The sequence below is a fragment of the Pseudopodoces humilis genome, chromosome 5, assembly GCF_049639895.1.
Source record: "Pseudopodoces humilis isolate 2021_Gansu_Grassland_sample_001 chromosome 5, ASM4963989v1, whole genome shotgun sequence".
NCBI lineage: Eukaryota > Metazoa > Chordata > Aves > Passeriformes > Paridae > Pseudopodoces > Pseudopodoces humilis.
This window is the reverse complement of record NC_142204.1, coordinates 23,776,231-23,792,802: the sequence shown is the minus strand read 5'-3', so window position 1 is coordinate 23,792,802 and position 16,572 is coordinate 23,776,231. Positions and strand designations below refer to the sequence as shown.

General features: G+C 53.3%; 1 protein-coding gene across 2 annotated transcripts; it reads left to right on the top strand.

Annotated features, from left to right (window-relative positions):
* Window positions 1-642: 642 nt before the first annotated feature.
* On the top strand, window positions 643-16,098 carry PDGFB (platelet derived growth factor subunit B). Of its 2 annotated transcripts, none has more exons than XM_005527630.3 (7): window positions 643-1,609; window positions 8,135-8,231; window positions 11,426-11,509; window positions 12,002-12,207; window positions 13,911-14,052; window positions 14,461-14,626; window positions 15,846-16,098. In XM_005527630.3, the coding sequence occupies exons 1-6, from the start codon at window positions 1,454-1,456 to the stop codon at window positions 14,595-14,597; spliced, it is 822 nt and encodes a 273-aa protein (XP_005527687.3). In that variant the 5' UTR covers window positions 643-1,453; the 3' UTR covers window positions 14,598-14,626; window positions 15,846-16,098. The 2 variants fall into 2 exon arrangements, with proteins under 2 accessions (XP_005527687.3, XP_005527686.2); XM_005527629.3 differs by having other exon boundaries at window positions 14,461-14,630.
* The last annotated feature ends 474 nt before the right edge of the window (window positions 16,099-16,572 follow it).

Sequence of the window (16,572 nt, the reverse complement as noted above, 5' to 3'; positions counted from 1 at the left end):
TTCTTGAACTCACCTGTTAGCAGCCTTCCCCTCCCCATCCCTCTCCCCCCCACAGCAAATATCTGCTCTCTTAATTTCCCTTCAGATGTTTATTGCATTGTGGAGATAATCATGCAGCAAAATACCTCCGGGTGCCACAAGCAACACCAGATTGTCTTATAGCAATGTGTAAATTTCTCTGGCTTCTTTTTTTTCCCTGCACACAAAGAGATGTAAGATTAAAGTCATCTCTCTCCCTGGAGCTAGTGGTGTAGCAGGGCAAGGAAGGCAGCGAGTGGAGCTTAGAGAAATGGGCTCCAGACTGAAACAGCGAGAACCTGAGGCCAAAAAAAATAACAAACTACCGTGCCGGGAACTCCTCTCTTCTTATCTCTTGCCGAGGAGGCAGGAATTTCTGTCCCCATTCCTCACGCGATATTAAAGCCACATTATACAGGTTGCTGCAGCATTAGTCATTTTTAATTAATTTATCATTTAAATTAACACACTTTTTATTTTGTCAGCAATGAACTGCTACTCCCTCACTAGATTTGTTCCTTGATACCCGGCCAAGAGGAGGATGGCAAGTTATGCTCCACCCATCTCCTCTCCCTCATAAAAGGAGCAGCCCCGAGTGCCAGCTTAGTCTCTCTTGCAGCTCGCAGAAAATAAAGACCCGTCGGCTCACTCGCCTCTCCGGCAATTTTTACCTTTTCTGCAATTTTTTGTTGTTGTTTTTCCTTTCTTGTTGCAGCAGAGTGCAGGAGGCAGCACCAGTGGCTCCACTTTGAGGCTTGTCAAGGCTCAGCGCACGCACACAAACACACGCTCACAACCCAGAGCAAAATCATTTGCTCTCACCTGTCTCCAAACCCAAAGCAAACCTCCCGTCCAAGCAATCTGCCAACGCTTGGAACGAGAAGGCACGCGAGCCAGAGTCTAATGTAAGGGGAAGAAATTCAGTGTACACTGGCAACTTTTCTCTGAAAAGCAAGTGGCCAAAAGGAAGGAAAGGAGCATTTTAAGAAGAGGACAACTTAAGGAAGAAGATTTCATTTTCTGGATTTCACACCAAACTTTGGAAAACTTTTTTTTTCCTTTTAGTTATTATTCTGCGCACCTTCTTCTAAGAACATTGAGACATTGTTACCTGCATGTAAAAGCTTTTACAGATACACATTTTTTTTAAAGGGAAGAAAACCAAGCGGAAGAATAGCATGTGGACCACCTAGCCGAAGGCACCGCTGAAGCATCCCTTGCGGCAAGGGGGACCCAGACTCTGGATGTGTATAATTCCGAGAGACTGCATTTTTTTCCCACCGGGCTTATGAGATAGCGCAGAGGCAGGCGAGTCACCGCGAATTACTTCTGTCTCCCCTTACCACCTCCACCTCCACGTCCTCTTCCAAGGGCTCCTGCGCCTCTCCCACCTCCTCCCGGCTGGCAGGGGACATGGGAACGCGCAGCGCCCTCGATGCCTGAGGCCGGGCGGCCGCGGGGCTGTCTGCGGGAAGCGCTTCCCTCCCGGGGCTCGCCGTCCATGTGCCCGCAGCCGGCGGGGCCTGGAGTCGGGATGAATTTCGGCGTGGTCTTCGCGTTCATCCTCTCGCTGCCCCTGGCCCGCATGGAGGTGAGTTTCCGCCGCGGGCAGCGGGCGGTGCTGCCGAGCTGCCGGCCCCGCGCTGGGGGAGAGCCGGCGGCGGGTCCCGCTCGGCAGGTGCGGCGGGCGCAGCCCGGGAGCGGCGGGGGCGCGGAGCCCGGGGGCGCGGTCCCGGCCCCGCTCCGCGGGAAGGGCTGCGGCGGGGCCCGGCAGCGCTAATGGCGACCGGAGACCGCCACCCCCCGCCCGGAGGGCAGCGCCCGCTGGAGCGGGCACACCTCGGGAGCGGGCACCCTCTGGAGCGGGCACACCTCGGGAGCGGGCACACCTCGGGAGCGGGCACCCTCTGGAGCGGGCAAACCTCTGGAGTAGGCACCCCTCTGGAGCGGGCAAACCTCTGGAGCGGGCACACCTCGGGAGCGGGCACTCTGCTGGAGCAGGGGCTCCCGTCAGGACAGGCATGCCGAGGGGGGCTCGCCTGGGAATACACCCACCCCCGTGTCTGCCTCTGGCTGCAGGGTCAGGGGAGACCAGGCTGAAGGAGACCCTGGTTAATGTGGGAGCAGGGATGCTGCTGGCCAGCCCCGGAGAATCCGCAGCTTCCTGCCCTGCCTCGCCCAGGGCTGTCACCCCGGGGTGGGCGCTGGTTCCCTCCAGCCTCTCACCCTACCCGGTGATCTTGGCATCATGGCAGCGCGGGTGCACCAGCGACCAGGGCCCACTTAACACCTCTGGAATAACGCACAGTGTGAAATCCACCCTGGCATCGCCAGGGGGGCAGTGGAGAAAGGGCGTGGAGCTTTGGAAAGCGGGAGGAAAGGGACGGTGTGAGTAGAGGCACCGCACTTTGAGCAGCCCGCACGGTTATTCAGCAAGGTGTGTGCCCAGCTGGGGGAAGGGGCAGGAGGGGAGTGCCCGCTGTGCTTCCAAGGTCATGCAAGCATCGTGCCCTGCAGGCCTGGATGCGCTGCTCAGGAAGGAGCCCAGCGGAGGGTAAGGGCCAGGTGGTGGATTTGAATGACCACCCCAAGCTGCTTTGGTTTCCCTGTGTGGAAATTGAAGCTTCATCCCCAGCCCTGGTGGAGGAAAAGGAGCCCCAAACCCCCAAATCCTTTTACCTCTGCTGTCACATTTCATCATCTGATTGCATGCAGATTGAGGGGCTCAGAAAACCCCTAACATTCCCACACAGCGCTTGGACTGTGGGCTGGATCTGCAGCTTGACTGTCAGGGGCAGGAAATAACCACCTTCCACCAAAACTTTCCCTTCTTTGCATCATTTTTCTCTTTTCCTTCCTCATTTTTGGGCAGGGTAGGTGGGTGCACCTCTCATGGGATGCAAAGAAGAAGTTGGGTGCAAAACATCACGTCACCTCACTATGGGCTCATTTTGTCCTTGCCCAAGCCGCAAAAGGAAGCAGTTAGAGCTGTGGGCTACCCAGTGGTCATGTTTGTTTTGGGCAGAGGATGGTATTTCCTCTGTGGATGGCTCAGATCTCTTTCTCTCAGGCAGCATGAAACATCAGCTAGGGTTGCCACTGGGAAAGGGTGAAGATGGAAGTCTCCGGTCCCAAGGAGCTGTTACTCGGTTGCCATAATCAGACTGAGACACTGCACAGCTCTATGACAGCCTAGTAGAGTTAGAGTCTGGTAATTCTGGCCCGAGGTTTCATGGGAGGAATTGTGATATTTGTCACTGTATGGCAGGAGAACCAAGAACATTTCTGCTTGGGTAGATGGTTCAGCCTGCAGCCAGTGCTCAGTTACTTTGAGGGCAGTGAGTGGCACCCTCTGCACCAGGCACAGACAGCGCAGCTCCCACCAGGCTGCTGAACCAGAGTCGTCCTCTGAATGGGGCTTGCAGATCCTCCCAGCCCTGCCGGAGAAAGTGCATGAGGAGCAGTAGCTCCCCAGATCAACAGAGGCCCTGAGCAAAGAGATGGAGCCTCCTGAGTCCCTCTCCCTCTTTGATCACACCCATCTGGAGCTGGAGGGCCCTGGAGCTCTTCCAGCCGGAGGGAGTACAAGCCTCAGCGGGAAGGTATTTGCCAGTTGGGAAGCGAGGATGCTAAACCTATTTGCATTTGCCCCACGGGCTGTAATAGTTGCCTTGCAACATTTACAGAGATGGGCCGAGCCAGGGGTGGTTGTGCCGGGGTGAAGCCCCACTGGCACTGCTTTCTGGAATTCCCAAGGAATGGGGTGCGGCCGGGTGCTTGCTTATAGCCTCGGCCCAGCTCCCCATTGCGTCTTCCTGCTGCAAGGCTCCGGCGTTCTTCCCTAGTCTTCCTAGCACGAGGCAGTGACAAGGACAAAGCAGTGGAAGCCGGGATGGATGACACGTCTGGGGTGAGCTGGTGGAAGGAGCCAGGCGAGTCGTCCCTGCCTCCCTCTCACTGTCAGCTGATGTGCGGCAGCAGGAGGGAATGACAGGGCTCCTGCGCTGCTTCCAGAGCTACTGGTACACAACCAGCCCCGGGAGTGGAAATGCCTCCAGCCTCTCAGGGGAGGTGTGGGGGGAGTGAGGAGGAGCAGTGGAGTCCCCATTGAAATGGAAAAAGGGTGGGTAGGTCTGGCTGTATTTTAGGAACACGGACTAGATCAAATGTTGTTTGATTATTTTAAGGGGGGAAAACATAAGCTGCGACTCCAAGTGGAGGGGGTTCACGTGAAGAGGGTTGTACCTGCTGCAGAGTACTCTGACAGGCGTTTGTCAGGGTCCTCCTGTAGCCAGGAGTGGTGCTGGAAGGGTGGAAGCCCTGTGCCGGGGGAGTGCTGGTGGCAGGTGCTGCTGGTCTTGCCCTCTGCCAGGGAATGCGGCGGAGTCTCCCCTCAGGGTCCACACGTCAGCTTCAGAGGGAATTAAAAAATGCTGTTTGTTTGGGGTTTTTTGCCTGGCTGATCACTCGACACCCTGCTGCCAAGATCCTTTGCCATGGTCGGTGTGGAGGTGCTCAGAAAGTCCTCCTCTCCTGTGCAGAGGACTGAATAGGTGGGTGCCTCCCTGCCCTTCACAAACTGGTGCTGCTGATACCATTCTGTCCTTCTATGTGCAGTAACACCAGCTTAGAAAAAGGAACTGGAGGAGTCCTCACCTCGGGAGTATCCTTGTCTGATTTCTTTGAGCCCTGAGGGTCTGCCTTCCCTGCTGGTTGCACAATCTTTGCTCCCTCCTCCTCCTCTGTGCCTACCTTCAGGCAAGACTGTGAAACCCTCGCCAGAGGGTGTGGACATTGCGTATTCTCTGCACCAGCTTGGCAGCTGCTGATGGCAAGGGAACCTTTCAGCATCCCTGGTGCTCAAAGGCAGAAGTTGGGCAAAAACTCCAGAGCGAGAGGTGGTGGGGCTAGGGAGGAGGCAGATTTTGGGAGAGTGCATGTGTGGGGAGCGGGCACAGGGGAATTGCTGCACCTGCGTTTATTTGCAGTGGCCACACAGTGCTGCTGGACATCTGGGAGGAGGGGAGCAAAGCTGATGTGCTGAGGCCACAGAGCCACAGCCACAGTGCAGGCAGCAGCTGCTCTGCTGCCTTCTGTCAGATGTGCCATGGCCCCTCAAGCACCAGCAACCAGCACAAGAAAGGGAAGTGAAGGTTCCTGCCAAAGGATTGGCAGATTGGGGGGTGCCCTTGCGACTCAGAGTCAGGACCTGGGGAGCAGAGGGAGGGAGGGAAAAACAAACTTTCTTCTAAGAATTCAGGGCCTCGCAGGAATAGGAGGCCAGGCCTCGGGGCACTTGACAGCCAGCCAAGAGTCCATTGAGACAAAAGTCTTCTTTGATCTGCCGCACAGTTAAAAAAGGAGATTGTTAACCTGTGTTAGACAAATAACTCCAGAGGAGCTGCTAAGCAGGAAAAGCACCAGCTGCTTGGGCTGGTCTCTTGGGGATCCCACCTCTCTTGCAGTGCTCCTCTACCTTCTGACCCCATGGGATTAGGTGGAGGTGATTGATGGAGCTCTGCTTCCCTGTGTCTCATCCCATGAGTGCCCCGAGCCTGGGAGTGTGTGGTGCCCAATCTCAGGACCTGCCAGGCACAGGGCTGGGGCAGGGGCCAGAGGCATGGCTGTTCCCAGGGACAGACCCCAGAGGGAGCAAGGACAAGGCAATTCAGGTTTGCCGCTGCTCTTAGGCCAGCCTTGGCCTTGGTTTACAAGGGTAAAACAAGGAGCTTCACAGACTTGCAGTTGTCACTTGCAGAGTTGCCTTACAAAAATGGGGGAGGAGGACAGGATTATGAGCCGTGTGGGCTGGTGTTACACCATAGCCATGCTGGTAGTATCTGCAACAAGAAAAAACTGGCATCTAAAACTGCTGCCGTGAGCAGGGAGTGGAGTTTATTGCTACAGGCAGTCATCAGAATTACGGCTCCTGAGGGCCTGCGTTTTTCAATCCCTGATTCATATCTGCTCCCCCTGCTCAGTTAGCAAGGTGACACCTCCCAGCTCGCTTCCAAAGTCACCAAGACTCGTAACACCTGCCCACGCTCTCCCCCCAGCAAGTGCCGGAGTTTAAAATAAAGTTCCATTTCCTACATGTATTAAGTGTCAGGAAGGTCCAGGGGCATCCGTGCAGAGCAGCATTTGTACACAAACGCGTTTAGCTGACAGGTGCAAACATTGAAAGCCTGCAATTTCACCACCCAGCACTGAGCTCTGAATGCAAGTACTGGGAAATGCAAATGATCTCTCTTCCAGTAAATGTGTGTGGCACAAGGCAGGGAAGTGCTGCAGAGCCTCTCCAGCACTGGGCTGTTGGTCCCCCTCTTCCTCACGCAGCAGGAGATGTCAGAAGGCATCTTCATTTCACAGCTATTCAGTGATCCCTGAATTATACAAGTCTCTCTCTCGCTGTGCATTCATCACTGACGCTGCTTCCCTCTCCCTCGGAGACTGAGGAAGTAATGCCTGGGGACGTAAAATCTGCTTTTTGCTGCAGGCGGACAGCCAGATCTGTGGTGAGATGTGACAGTGACAGGGGTGGAGCGGGGCAGGAAAGCTGGGTCTGACTGAAGCTGTCTGGTGGATCTGGCTGTGGAGGTTTAGGACACTGGTGTTGTCTGCTCTGCTCTCTTCAGGAGGCTTCTGAACCTCTTTGGGCTGCAGCAACCTTCACATCACTGCATCCCAGTTTAAGTTACAGTATTGGAGGGTGGTCTGGCAGGGCTGAGGAGGGAGCACTCCTGTTGTCCTACTATGGAAGCAAGCGGTGGGTGGCCAAGGACAGGCACGTGTGAGAGAGTGCCAGGCACAAGCAGCCATCCAAAAGTGGCTGCAGGTTTGGGCCAAAGCCCTCAAGGTTTAAAGCCAATGTTTAGCCACCTGCCTGGTGGCTTTTCTCGGCTGTGAGCAGAAGGAAAATGTTCTGCACTGAACGCAGGCAGGGAGGGAATAGCTGTACAGTAGGAGGACCACACACACGCCACCAACTGTCCATAAAAACCCACACGAAAATCCCTGTGTTTCACAGGCACACAAGCCAAGCTCTCCTCTCAGTTACAGGGACATGCGTAGGGCTGCGCCTCAGACGCCATCCAGCACCCGGCTGAAAGAGAAGCTTTTCCACTTGAGTAGCCCTGAATGAAGAGAGCTGGGAGCTAAGCAAACACTTTGGCCAGTACTTTCCTCTGTCTCTTTTTCTAGTCTTTCGGAAGTATGTTTTAATCAGCACTTGCTTTCCCACACCGCTCCTTTGTACTCTTATTAAGTGCTGTCACTGGGGCCCGCTCTAGCCTAGTGCCAGAGTAAAATTCCCAAGAGACCGATGGCATTGCACCTGCCTGCACACACTCTGTATTTGGGCCATTGTCTGATGTTGCTAAACCTGCTTACTCAAGGCTTCTTCTTGCTGGTGTGCAATGACATCCAAACTCCCATATGTTTCTTCCTCCAAATCAGCTCCTCAGCCCATCACCTCCCTGCAGATTTTGTGGTTTCACCGCGGGCTCACGCTGGGGCAGCCTCAGCCGCGAAGGCCAATCTTCATCTCCAACCCCAGCCTTTTTTTTTTTTTCCTTTAAAAAAGAGTATGCAAATGATGTATATTATTGGGCCTCTGTGGTTTGAAAACACGCGCTCGCACACGCACACACACACGATAACTGACAAAGGCCGTGAAGGAGTTTCATAACGGAGGGAAATATTGGGAAGGTTTTATCTGATAGTGTAAGGGAAGTCTGTTAAAACGCCTTTACTGCAGGCAGCAGGAATGAGAAGCCACCTGGAGAAGTCATACACCACCGGAGAAGGAAGCATTGCTGGCTGCTTGCATAGTGTCCAGGGCTCTGCTGCACAGCCGGGGTGATTTTTGGCTTTTTTAGTTTCCTGACAGCTTTGTGAGAGGCAGCGAGAGGGGCTCTCTTGCTTTTCCTTAGGTTTCAGGTTCATGCCCTCACGAGGAATAAAGCTCTCAAGGTTTAAAAGCCAACTCAAGACAATGCATGTCTTTGCATTTAGCTGGTTCTGTCGTGACTCCCTGCTCCCGCTCCACAACACAGTATTTGCAGATCATCTCTCTAATGGTCGTTTCTCCCTCTCTTTTCTTTTTGTCATCTGCCAGGGGGACCCCATACCCGAAGACATTTATGAGATTTTGGGTGGCAGCTCAGTGCGCTCCATCAGTGACCTCCAGCGTGCCCTGCGGATAGACTCCGTAGGTAAATCTCCTCTTCACCAAACACTCCTCTATTTTTAATTAATTCTTTGGTGGGGCTGGGAGGGGATATTCTGTTTTTCAGCAGGCACACTATCAATAGACTTCATTATAAATATGGGAACCATTCAGGAGCCAAGACCTGGCTGTTTACAGACTTAGTCCCCATGAAACTTGTGGGAGATAGAGGCAACTAGATGCTTTTTTAGATCTCCAAACTGTCTGAACATTGTCTTCCAAAATTAGTATGAGACGGGCAAGGTGGGTGCAAGGAACTGAGCCCACCATTCTTCACCCTGGGAGATGCTCAGTCAGCAGGGCTTGAATCGGACAAGGATCATTTTAGGAGGCAGCAAAACAGGAGGTGGAAATAGGGCGGCAGGGGAGGAAAGGGCTGAGTGAGTTTCCAGGTTTAGCATCCACAGCAGGCCGCGGGCTCCCAGAGGCTCTTAGGGCGAGAGCAGCAGAGCACGTGTCCATGGGTGAGCTACGGGACAGGGGCTAAGTCAGGGTAGCGCGGCTTCACCTCCTGCCCGTAGATAAGAGCTCCGGGGGCTGCAGGGCCTCGGGGTCACTTGGCCAGGGCTGCGTGCAGCGAGCAGCAAGGAGTGGCGAAGCGTGGAGGGGTCGGCACGTGTGGGAACCGGAGCACGCGCCACGGCGGCTGGGCTGGCCCAGGAATTTATTTATAAACGCTCTCTTCAGAGCAAATTCCTTTCTATTCTAACCCTGCTCCCGCCCGTCGTCCCCCAGCCCCCCCAGCTCGACTGCTCTCTCGTGTTTTGTCTGTTTTGAGCTTTGTAATCCTTGCCGAGACACTATCTACGGGGGAACAGAATTTCCTGCTTTTGTTTCCTATGCCAGTCCAACCACTGGCGCAGTCTCAAAAGCATTCCCGCTGCCTTTCAAAACGGCCCTGGAGGGGCAGGGGGGGAAAAAGAGGGGGAGGGCACCAGCTGCGTTCAGCTATTGTTTGTCTTAGAAAGAGGCGACGAGGCTCCCCACCACTGCCAGGGCCTCTCCCTGCCTTCACCAGTTCCCTCCTCCTTGCCCACGAGCCACACAATGGGGCAACTTCCAAAATTAGCCCTGCTGGATTGTCCCAGGCTGGTCTCCCCCGCCCCAAATGTCTTCAGTACTGACCTGGGGTGTAGAAGGACAACCTAGGGGAGGAAGGGACATGATTCTTAACAGATTTGAGTCAATAGTTGTTGCTATTTTTTGCCCCCATTTCTCCCCTCTCATCAACTCATGCACCAAAGGCAGCCCCCACCTTCATTTGATGAAACGCCACAGGATGGAGGGGTGGGCAAGGAGCAGCTGAGAAGATGCATCCAATCTGCCATGGCCCAGTGTCTAAGGAGCAGATACATCTCTATTGTAGCTATTAATCAGCCTCATGATTAAGAAATAAAATAGGCTTATCTGGTTGGCTCCAGAAGCCCAGGGGTATGAGAGAAGGCTGCAGAGCTTTGAGTCACTGGTTTCACTTCAGGTCCCAGATAGGAAAAGCTGGTCAGGGAAACAAAAAGTGGTGCTGTATAGCTGTTTCTTTGTTTCACCCCCCTGGCTCTCATCTGTTCCCAGGTACTGACTGAGGGGCACTGACATTTGCTTGCCCTGTGAGGAATTAGCAAATTAGTGTGTTAGCAAAATAATCCCAAAGTGGCTGGAGCTATTCCCTGCGCTGTCTGTGCACCCTGTGCATCTCCCAGCTGCTTCCCTCCACTGAGTGCACAAGGAGCCAGAATGAGGCAGCTCCAGGAGGCAGATGGGCCGAGAGAGTTCTCTCCTGAGCTTGGGCACTACTGCAGACCCAGGAACAGAAGTGTGTAGAGTGGAAGTCATCTCTTTTAACTGTGGCTGACCACAAAGCAGTAGCTGCCCATGTAAACCAGTCATCCAGACACCTTCTCTAGCCCAAAGAGAACTACAGGCCCTTCTACAGCGTAACCTACCAGTTCTCATTTTGGGAGTTTGCCTGAGGGTGGGACAAATGGTGCCTAGAATTGATCCCACCTTTCCAGCCACTTTAAAGGGTGTCTGTCTGTCCACATCACACGTAGATGTTGACTGCTCATTGACAGGCACATGATTCCTGTCTTGTGAATGCAGCCTCTGTGCACCCATCCCCAGTCCATCATCATCTGCTTGAGACTTGAGCAGAGAGCAAAGTCCCTGCTCCCCTTTATGAGAGGGCTGCACTAGGGCAGGGCTGAGGAAGAGGAATGGGACATGATAGGTAAGGGAAGTCTGCTCCACCACACATCTGATAAACAGAGATCTTCCACAGGCCCCTAATTCCCTTTAAGAAAATTGCTCCCTTGATGCTGACGTCCATTCAGTTTCCTTCAGCTGCTAAAGCAGGTCAGAGAAGGAAAGAGCTGTGGCTGGGTGGGAGCTATCTTCGAGCGCAGCCATTGTCCCGAGCTCAGGAGGGGCTGCGTGTTGGAGTGCTCCATGGGGATTATGGGCATTTCTCTATTCAGCACTTCCTATGGGAAAAAGCAGTGGGGTGGGAGGGGACCGCTTAGGGCTGGCCTGAATGCTATCGGTCTTCCTCTCCCATCGCTGACTGAACCACCTCCAGATCCTGCCTCTTACCTTAGAGTAGCCTAGAGGAAAAGTAATTTTAACTCTATTTTTCTGTTCTTCTGTTATAAAACTGCTCTAACCTAGAGCAGCTGAGTTGGGAGAGGGAAAGCAAGCACCCCACCTACCACCCATCCCCTGCTTCACCTGCCCTATCACTTCCCAGCTCTCTCAGTCCCAAGCAATCCCAGCAAGGCACCTCAGTGTTAAACACCAAGTGTTCTGTTTGTCCCGTCTGGTCTTTGATCCTCCTTGGTGCAATCCTCGTCTCAGCTGGCCAATCTGAATCCCTCAGCAGCTCCTCTCTGACACCAGAAAGTCCTGACATGGGCCTTATCTTTCTTGAGCTGGAGTTTTCCTCTCCTAGACCTGACTGGGTCCCCTCTTTCATGATAGGCTTGTTGCTCTGAGCTGCCTCGTCTGAGCAAAGAGTATCTCTGCCACAGCACGGCTGTGACCTTGTTTGTGGATTCACACCTAGCATGACGTCTTGGGTCCATGGCTTATCCCATGGCCCTGCACTTAGCCTGGTGATCTGAGCATGAGTGCCTGCTGTCTTCTCCTGCCTCTCCCTGGTGCTATCGGTTCATGTCTTACCCTTTGCAGAGCAGGATGGCTCGAGCCTGAACCTGAATGCAACTCAGCCCGATCAAAACCCTGCGGCCCTGTCTCGAGAGCGACGAAGCCTAGGTGAGCTGGGGGTCTTTCACCTTGTGTTTGTTGGGGCACTCACCTGAGCAGCCGCGGGTGGTCCAGATAATTGTCTAAGATACAGATGTAGGGGGAGAGGTTTTATTGCACCTGTATGTGTGGAGACATGAGAAGGAGGGTCTGGGCCTGGAGTGGGAGCTGGGTGTTTCACCCTGGGAGAGCAGGAGAGGGAGTCTGGACTTCTGTGCACTGCTCTGCCTTAAATCCTGATGGTGCTTGCTTGCACTAAAGTTTCATCTTCTGCCTGAGCTGCAGTGAGAGGCATCATCGTACAGGGGTTTCCTCCACAGGGCATGGCTCTGTACAGGGAGCCAGCTGGAGGGGTGGGAGAGAGAGAAAGAACATGTGTGTGTGTGTGTGTGTACATGTGAGGGCCATGTGGGGTCCTTGCCTTGCAGCAGAGGTGGCTGTAGTGGCTTGGTGACAGCTGCAAAGCCCGTTCCATCCCGTCTCTCTCTTGGCCCTCCTTAGATGCTCTGGCAGCAGCAGAGACAGCTGTCCTCGCGGAGTGCAAGACACGGGAGGTGGTCTTTGAAATCTCCCGCAACATGGTGGACAGCACCAACGCCAACTTCGTGGTGTGGCCGCCCTGCGTGGAGGTGCAGCGCTGCTCTGGGTGCTGCAACAACCGCAACGTGCAGTGCCGCCCCACGCAGATCCGCGTCCGGCACGTCCAGGTAGGGGACACGCCTGCCACTGCTTCCTCCTCCTGCTGCCCACCGCCATCCCTGTGCCCCAAAGCCAAAGCCAGGGCGGGTCCCAGGTGCTGGGCTCACATGGCCGCCTGTCCCCTCTGCACTGGCCACGCAGCGCTGCGGCTGCTGGCATGGGTGATGTCCGTGCCAGCTGCTGGAAGGGCTGGTGCTGTCCAGCAGCTGGGGACTGTCACCACGCAGAGCCACAGGGCACTGTCCCCAGCTGCAGCTCTGTGCCACAGCCCTTCCTGTGGCTCGAGGCGGCCTTGTCTGCTGTGTTAGAGCAGAAGAAATGAGGTTCTTTCATCGCGGGAACTGGCTTTGATGCAAAAGGCGGAGGGTTTGCAGTGTCAGTCTCCATCCCTCCACGGCTGCTGCAGCTTCTTTCCAAGATGTGTGCTGGAACAGCTTCTCTTTCTCAGCCCACACTTACCTTCTGACCTGCTCCATCAGCCAGCAGACACCTGACAGCTAACCTCTTGCTCTGATCCTCCCCTCACAGCTACCAGTGATCTCCTCACAGCTTCCTCCCAGACAGCTTGTTTAAAAATGATATTCATCCCATACTAATCCTCTGCCTGAGCCATAAGAGACTCCCCCAGGCAGGCAGCAGAGGTTGGCTGGGAGAGATTGTATTCACACACAGCCCTTTTCATCAGGAAATTCCTTTCTCAGAAAAGCCAGGCTGAACGAGGAAAAAATGGGGGTTGTTTTTCTGGAAAAAAACAAGTGAGAGGTCAAAAGCCAGCCTGAAAAAGTGACCTGGAAATGGTTTCTTTGAGGACAGAGGTCTCTCTATTGTTTGGCTGGAAGTGTTTGTCTAGCGAGCAGCGTGTGGTCTGAAGCGTGTGGAGTGGGCTTTCAAGGAAAGATAAACAGCCTGGCTGCTTTGGTGCTGGCCTAGGGATGCTGCTGGGGGCAGTGGGTTTAGAGGAATTCCATCCCAGATGGAGAGCAGAGTGAGTATTTATAGCTTGTGGAACACTTCAGGGACCGCAGGGTTGTTAGATAAGCTGAGTGGGGTCAGGCCTGGCTGCTGATGGAGTGGGAGGACCCCCTAGAAAGCTTGTGCCCTGTGGTGGGATGTGGAGCAATGAGTCTTGCCTCTGAGTCAGCACTGGTGGAGAGTCCGGGGGAATTTCCAGAGCACCGCCTTTCCCATGAAGAGCCGAGGGCTTCAGCCCTGCAAGTTATTAAAGAGCTTGAGACAAATTCAGACAGGCCTCAGCAGAGCTGGTGAGGCTGTGTCAGCTTGCTTCAGACCCGAGTTCTTCTTTTGCCCTTCCTATAGGTTCCTGTGGGAATTATCCTGGCTGCCCCAGGTCTCTGCCATCGCATCTGTCAGAAATGGGCTAGCATGTCCTGCATGTTCCACGTTTCTGTCTCTGATCAACCAGTCATCCTGCTTTAGCTCTGGCAATAGCTAGGATCAGGGAAACCAGCCAGAGCCATCCAAACCTGCCTGGTCTGGGTCTGCTCTGCTGCCATGTTCAGAAGAGTCTCCCATACACACCACCCCTGAGCCTGAGGTTTGAGTTTGAGTTTTGAGTTTGAACAGGGCTCTGTAAGCTGCCTTCTGACCCTTTAGGAAGAAAGCCAGGACTAAAGTGCACTGACACTGACTAATTTACTGAGTGGGAGCCGTGGCTGTATTAATCTTTTGCTTGCCTTCCTCTTGCAAATAGGTGAACAAGATTGAATTTGTCCAGAGGAAGCCAAAATTCACAAAAGTCGTTGTGCCTTTGGAGGACCACGTGCAGTGTCGGTGTGAAGCCGTGTTCCGACCACCCCCCAGGAACATCCGTCCAGGGCCACGTGAACAGAGACGTAAGGATCTTGGCATCAGTGGAATGAAGGGAGGGAGGTGTGAGAAGAGGGGCTGGGGAGAGAGAAAAGAGACCTCCACTGGTTTCAGTCTGCTTAGCTCCAGTGAATCCCAAGGGCCTTCACTGCTTTGTACCAGCTGAGGGACCTTTCCCAGGATGTCTGCCTGCCGGGAAGGGGCTGAGACTGAGGGAAAAGAAGGAGGGGAAGGTGAGAGGTGAGGGGAAGGGCATGGTGGGAAAAGGGAGAGGGCAGAGATTGTGGAGAACAGAGGACAAGGAACAGAAGAAAAGAAAGAGGCCTTGTGGCCCTGCTGTTGCAGAGCTCTTTGTTGACAGTGTGTGGAGAAGGATATTTCAACAGGAGCCGTCTGCCCTGGCTGTACAGACATTCTCCCCTCTGTTTTGGCAGGCTTGTCACCAGCGTTCACCACAGCCGCTGTCTCACAGAGGCGGCGAGTACGCCGGCCGCCGGCACAGAAGAGGAAACATAAGAAGTACAAGCATGTCAACGATAAGAAAGTGCTGAAAGAAATCCTCATAGCATAGAAGTGCTGGCAGGGGAGAGAGAGCACAAGGCAGGTAACAGCAAGCTGCTTTTTCAGTCGGGAAAGATGTCCTCTTGGGGCATGGCATCTTAGACCCTTCCCACACCACTGGCCACTTGTTAAGTGTGGGGCTACTGCAGGACCAAACCTAGGCTGAAGGAGGAGGAAGAACTAGGTTGGGTGCCAACGTGTGGGTTCTATGTATGGAATTAAGGCTCTTTGCGAAGTTGGAATGATCCTGCAGCAGCCATCCTTGCTCTCAGGCCCCGCCCTCTCCTTTCTCTGTCTCCCTTTCAGGCAGGGAACAAGACTGACTTCTCCTTACACCTAAATCCCCTCGGAGTCCATGTAATTCATCTCTTCCGTGCAGCAACTCCTGCTCTAGTTTCTCTATTGGTTCTCCATTGAAAACAGAATATTAGTGTTGCTCTAGGGATCCCTTTTCCTTTTATTTCATCAGCTGAGTTGGCAGAAAGACTGAAAAGCAGCAACACTTTTGGTTCACCACTCTCCTAGAGGGAAGCCTATGTGCATGAGAAAGGTCATACCAGGGGAGAGGAGAACTGGAATCTCTGGCAAGAGGTCTGGACTTTGTCAGGCCAGGGTCTGATTCTTCTCTCCATGACTTGTGTAAACAGGAGTAATTCCCTCATCATCAGAAGAATTTCACTGGTACAAGGGAAAGGAGGCTAAGCCTTGGTTCCCCATGAGAGGAAAAGGTGGAAAAAAGAGGGAAAGAGTAGTTAGGGTGCAGATTGGTGGGAGCTGAATTTCAAGAGAGGTGACACAACTCAACAGGGAGAGCCCTGGCCCAGAGCTCAGCAGTTCCAGCTCTGCTGCAGCCACTTGAATAAGCCTGGGCCACCACTTCACATTCACTTCCCCTCACCCCGGGAGAGGGGACAGCAGGCTTCCCCTGGTGTGTGGTGCTTCAGGAGCTGGGGACAAGGAGCACCAGGCAGTGTCTTGAGACTGGGATTCCCACGCTTAGCGCTACAAGGGCTCTGATTATCCCAGGATTCTCCTGGCCATCCTAAAGTTCCCAGGGTAGAAATGATACAAACCCATGCAAATCTCAGCTCTGGCTCAAGCTGTTCAGGGGAAAAAAATAGAGGTCAAAAGTCCTCCCAGGCTTCTAATCTGGCTCCTTGGCACAAATATTTCCAGCGGAGAAAAGAGGATAGGAGGGGAGCTGCAGGGGGAAAAGGGTTACATATTCTAATGGTGTCTGGTTTTGTTTCGCTTCTAGGTTTATTTAATATATTTGCTGTATTGCCCCCATGGGGTCCTTGGAATGATAACTTTTCCTCTTTGTCCATCTGCCTCGACGTCTGATTCAGACGGCAATTGGTGCTTCCCTTTCCATCAGTGGACCTTCTCCCACCAAAGCCTCCCTTTCATTTATTAGCATAATTTTAAAGTTTTACACACACACACACACACAAAAGGACAAGGATGACCTACATATATATATATATATATATATATATATATATATATATATATATATATACCTAAGAGAAAAGAACAAAGTACAAACAAAACCCTGAATGCCAACAGCCAGAACTTGCGATGAGAACAGGACATTTCCTTCCCTGCTTCAGAGGACAGGATGGAAAATGTGAAAAGGAAAGCAGGTCCAATTTCTTTCGAGAGAAGGAGAAAAACAGATGGACAGAGGCCAGAATGGGAATATTCTCCCTTTCCCTCATGCTTCTGATAAGGCTGGGGGGGCCCACTGAGATCTACTCTTGCATTGGACCTACCTTTTGGAAACAGGCAAATCTGAGATTGCGAGCGGCGACCAATGATGGAAAATGCACTAAGGACTTTTATCGCCCTACCTGGACAGATATATATTTTTAACGTGCGTGTGTATATTTTATTTTTAAAAAGAAAAACCAAAACCACTAAGGTATACAACATCTCGGGGAACAGAACAAACAAGCAAACAAACAAAGAAGCCAAATGCATTC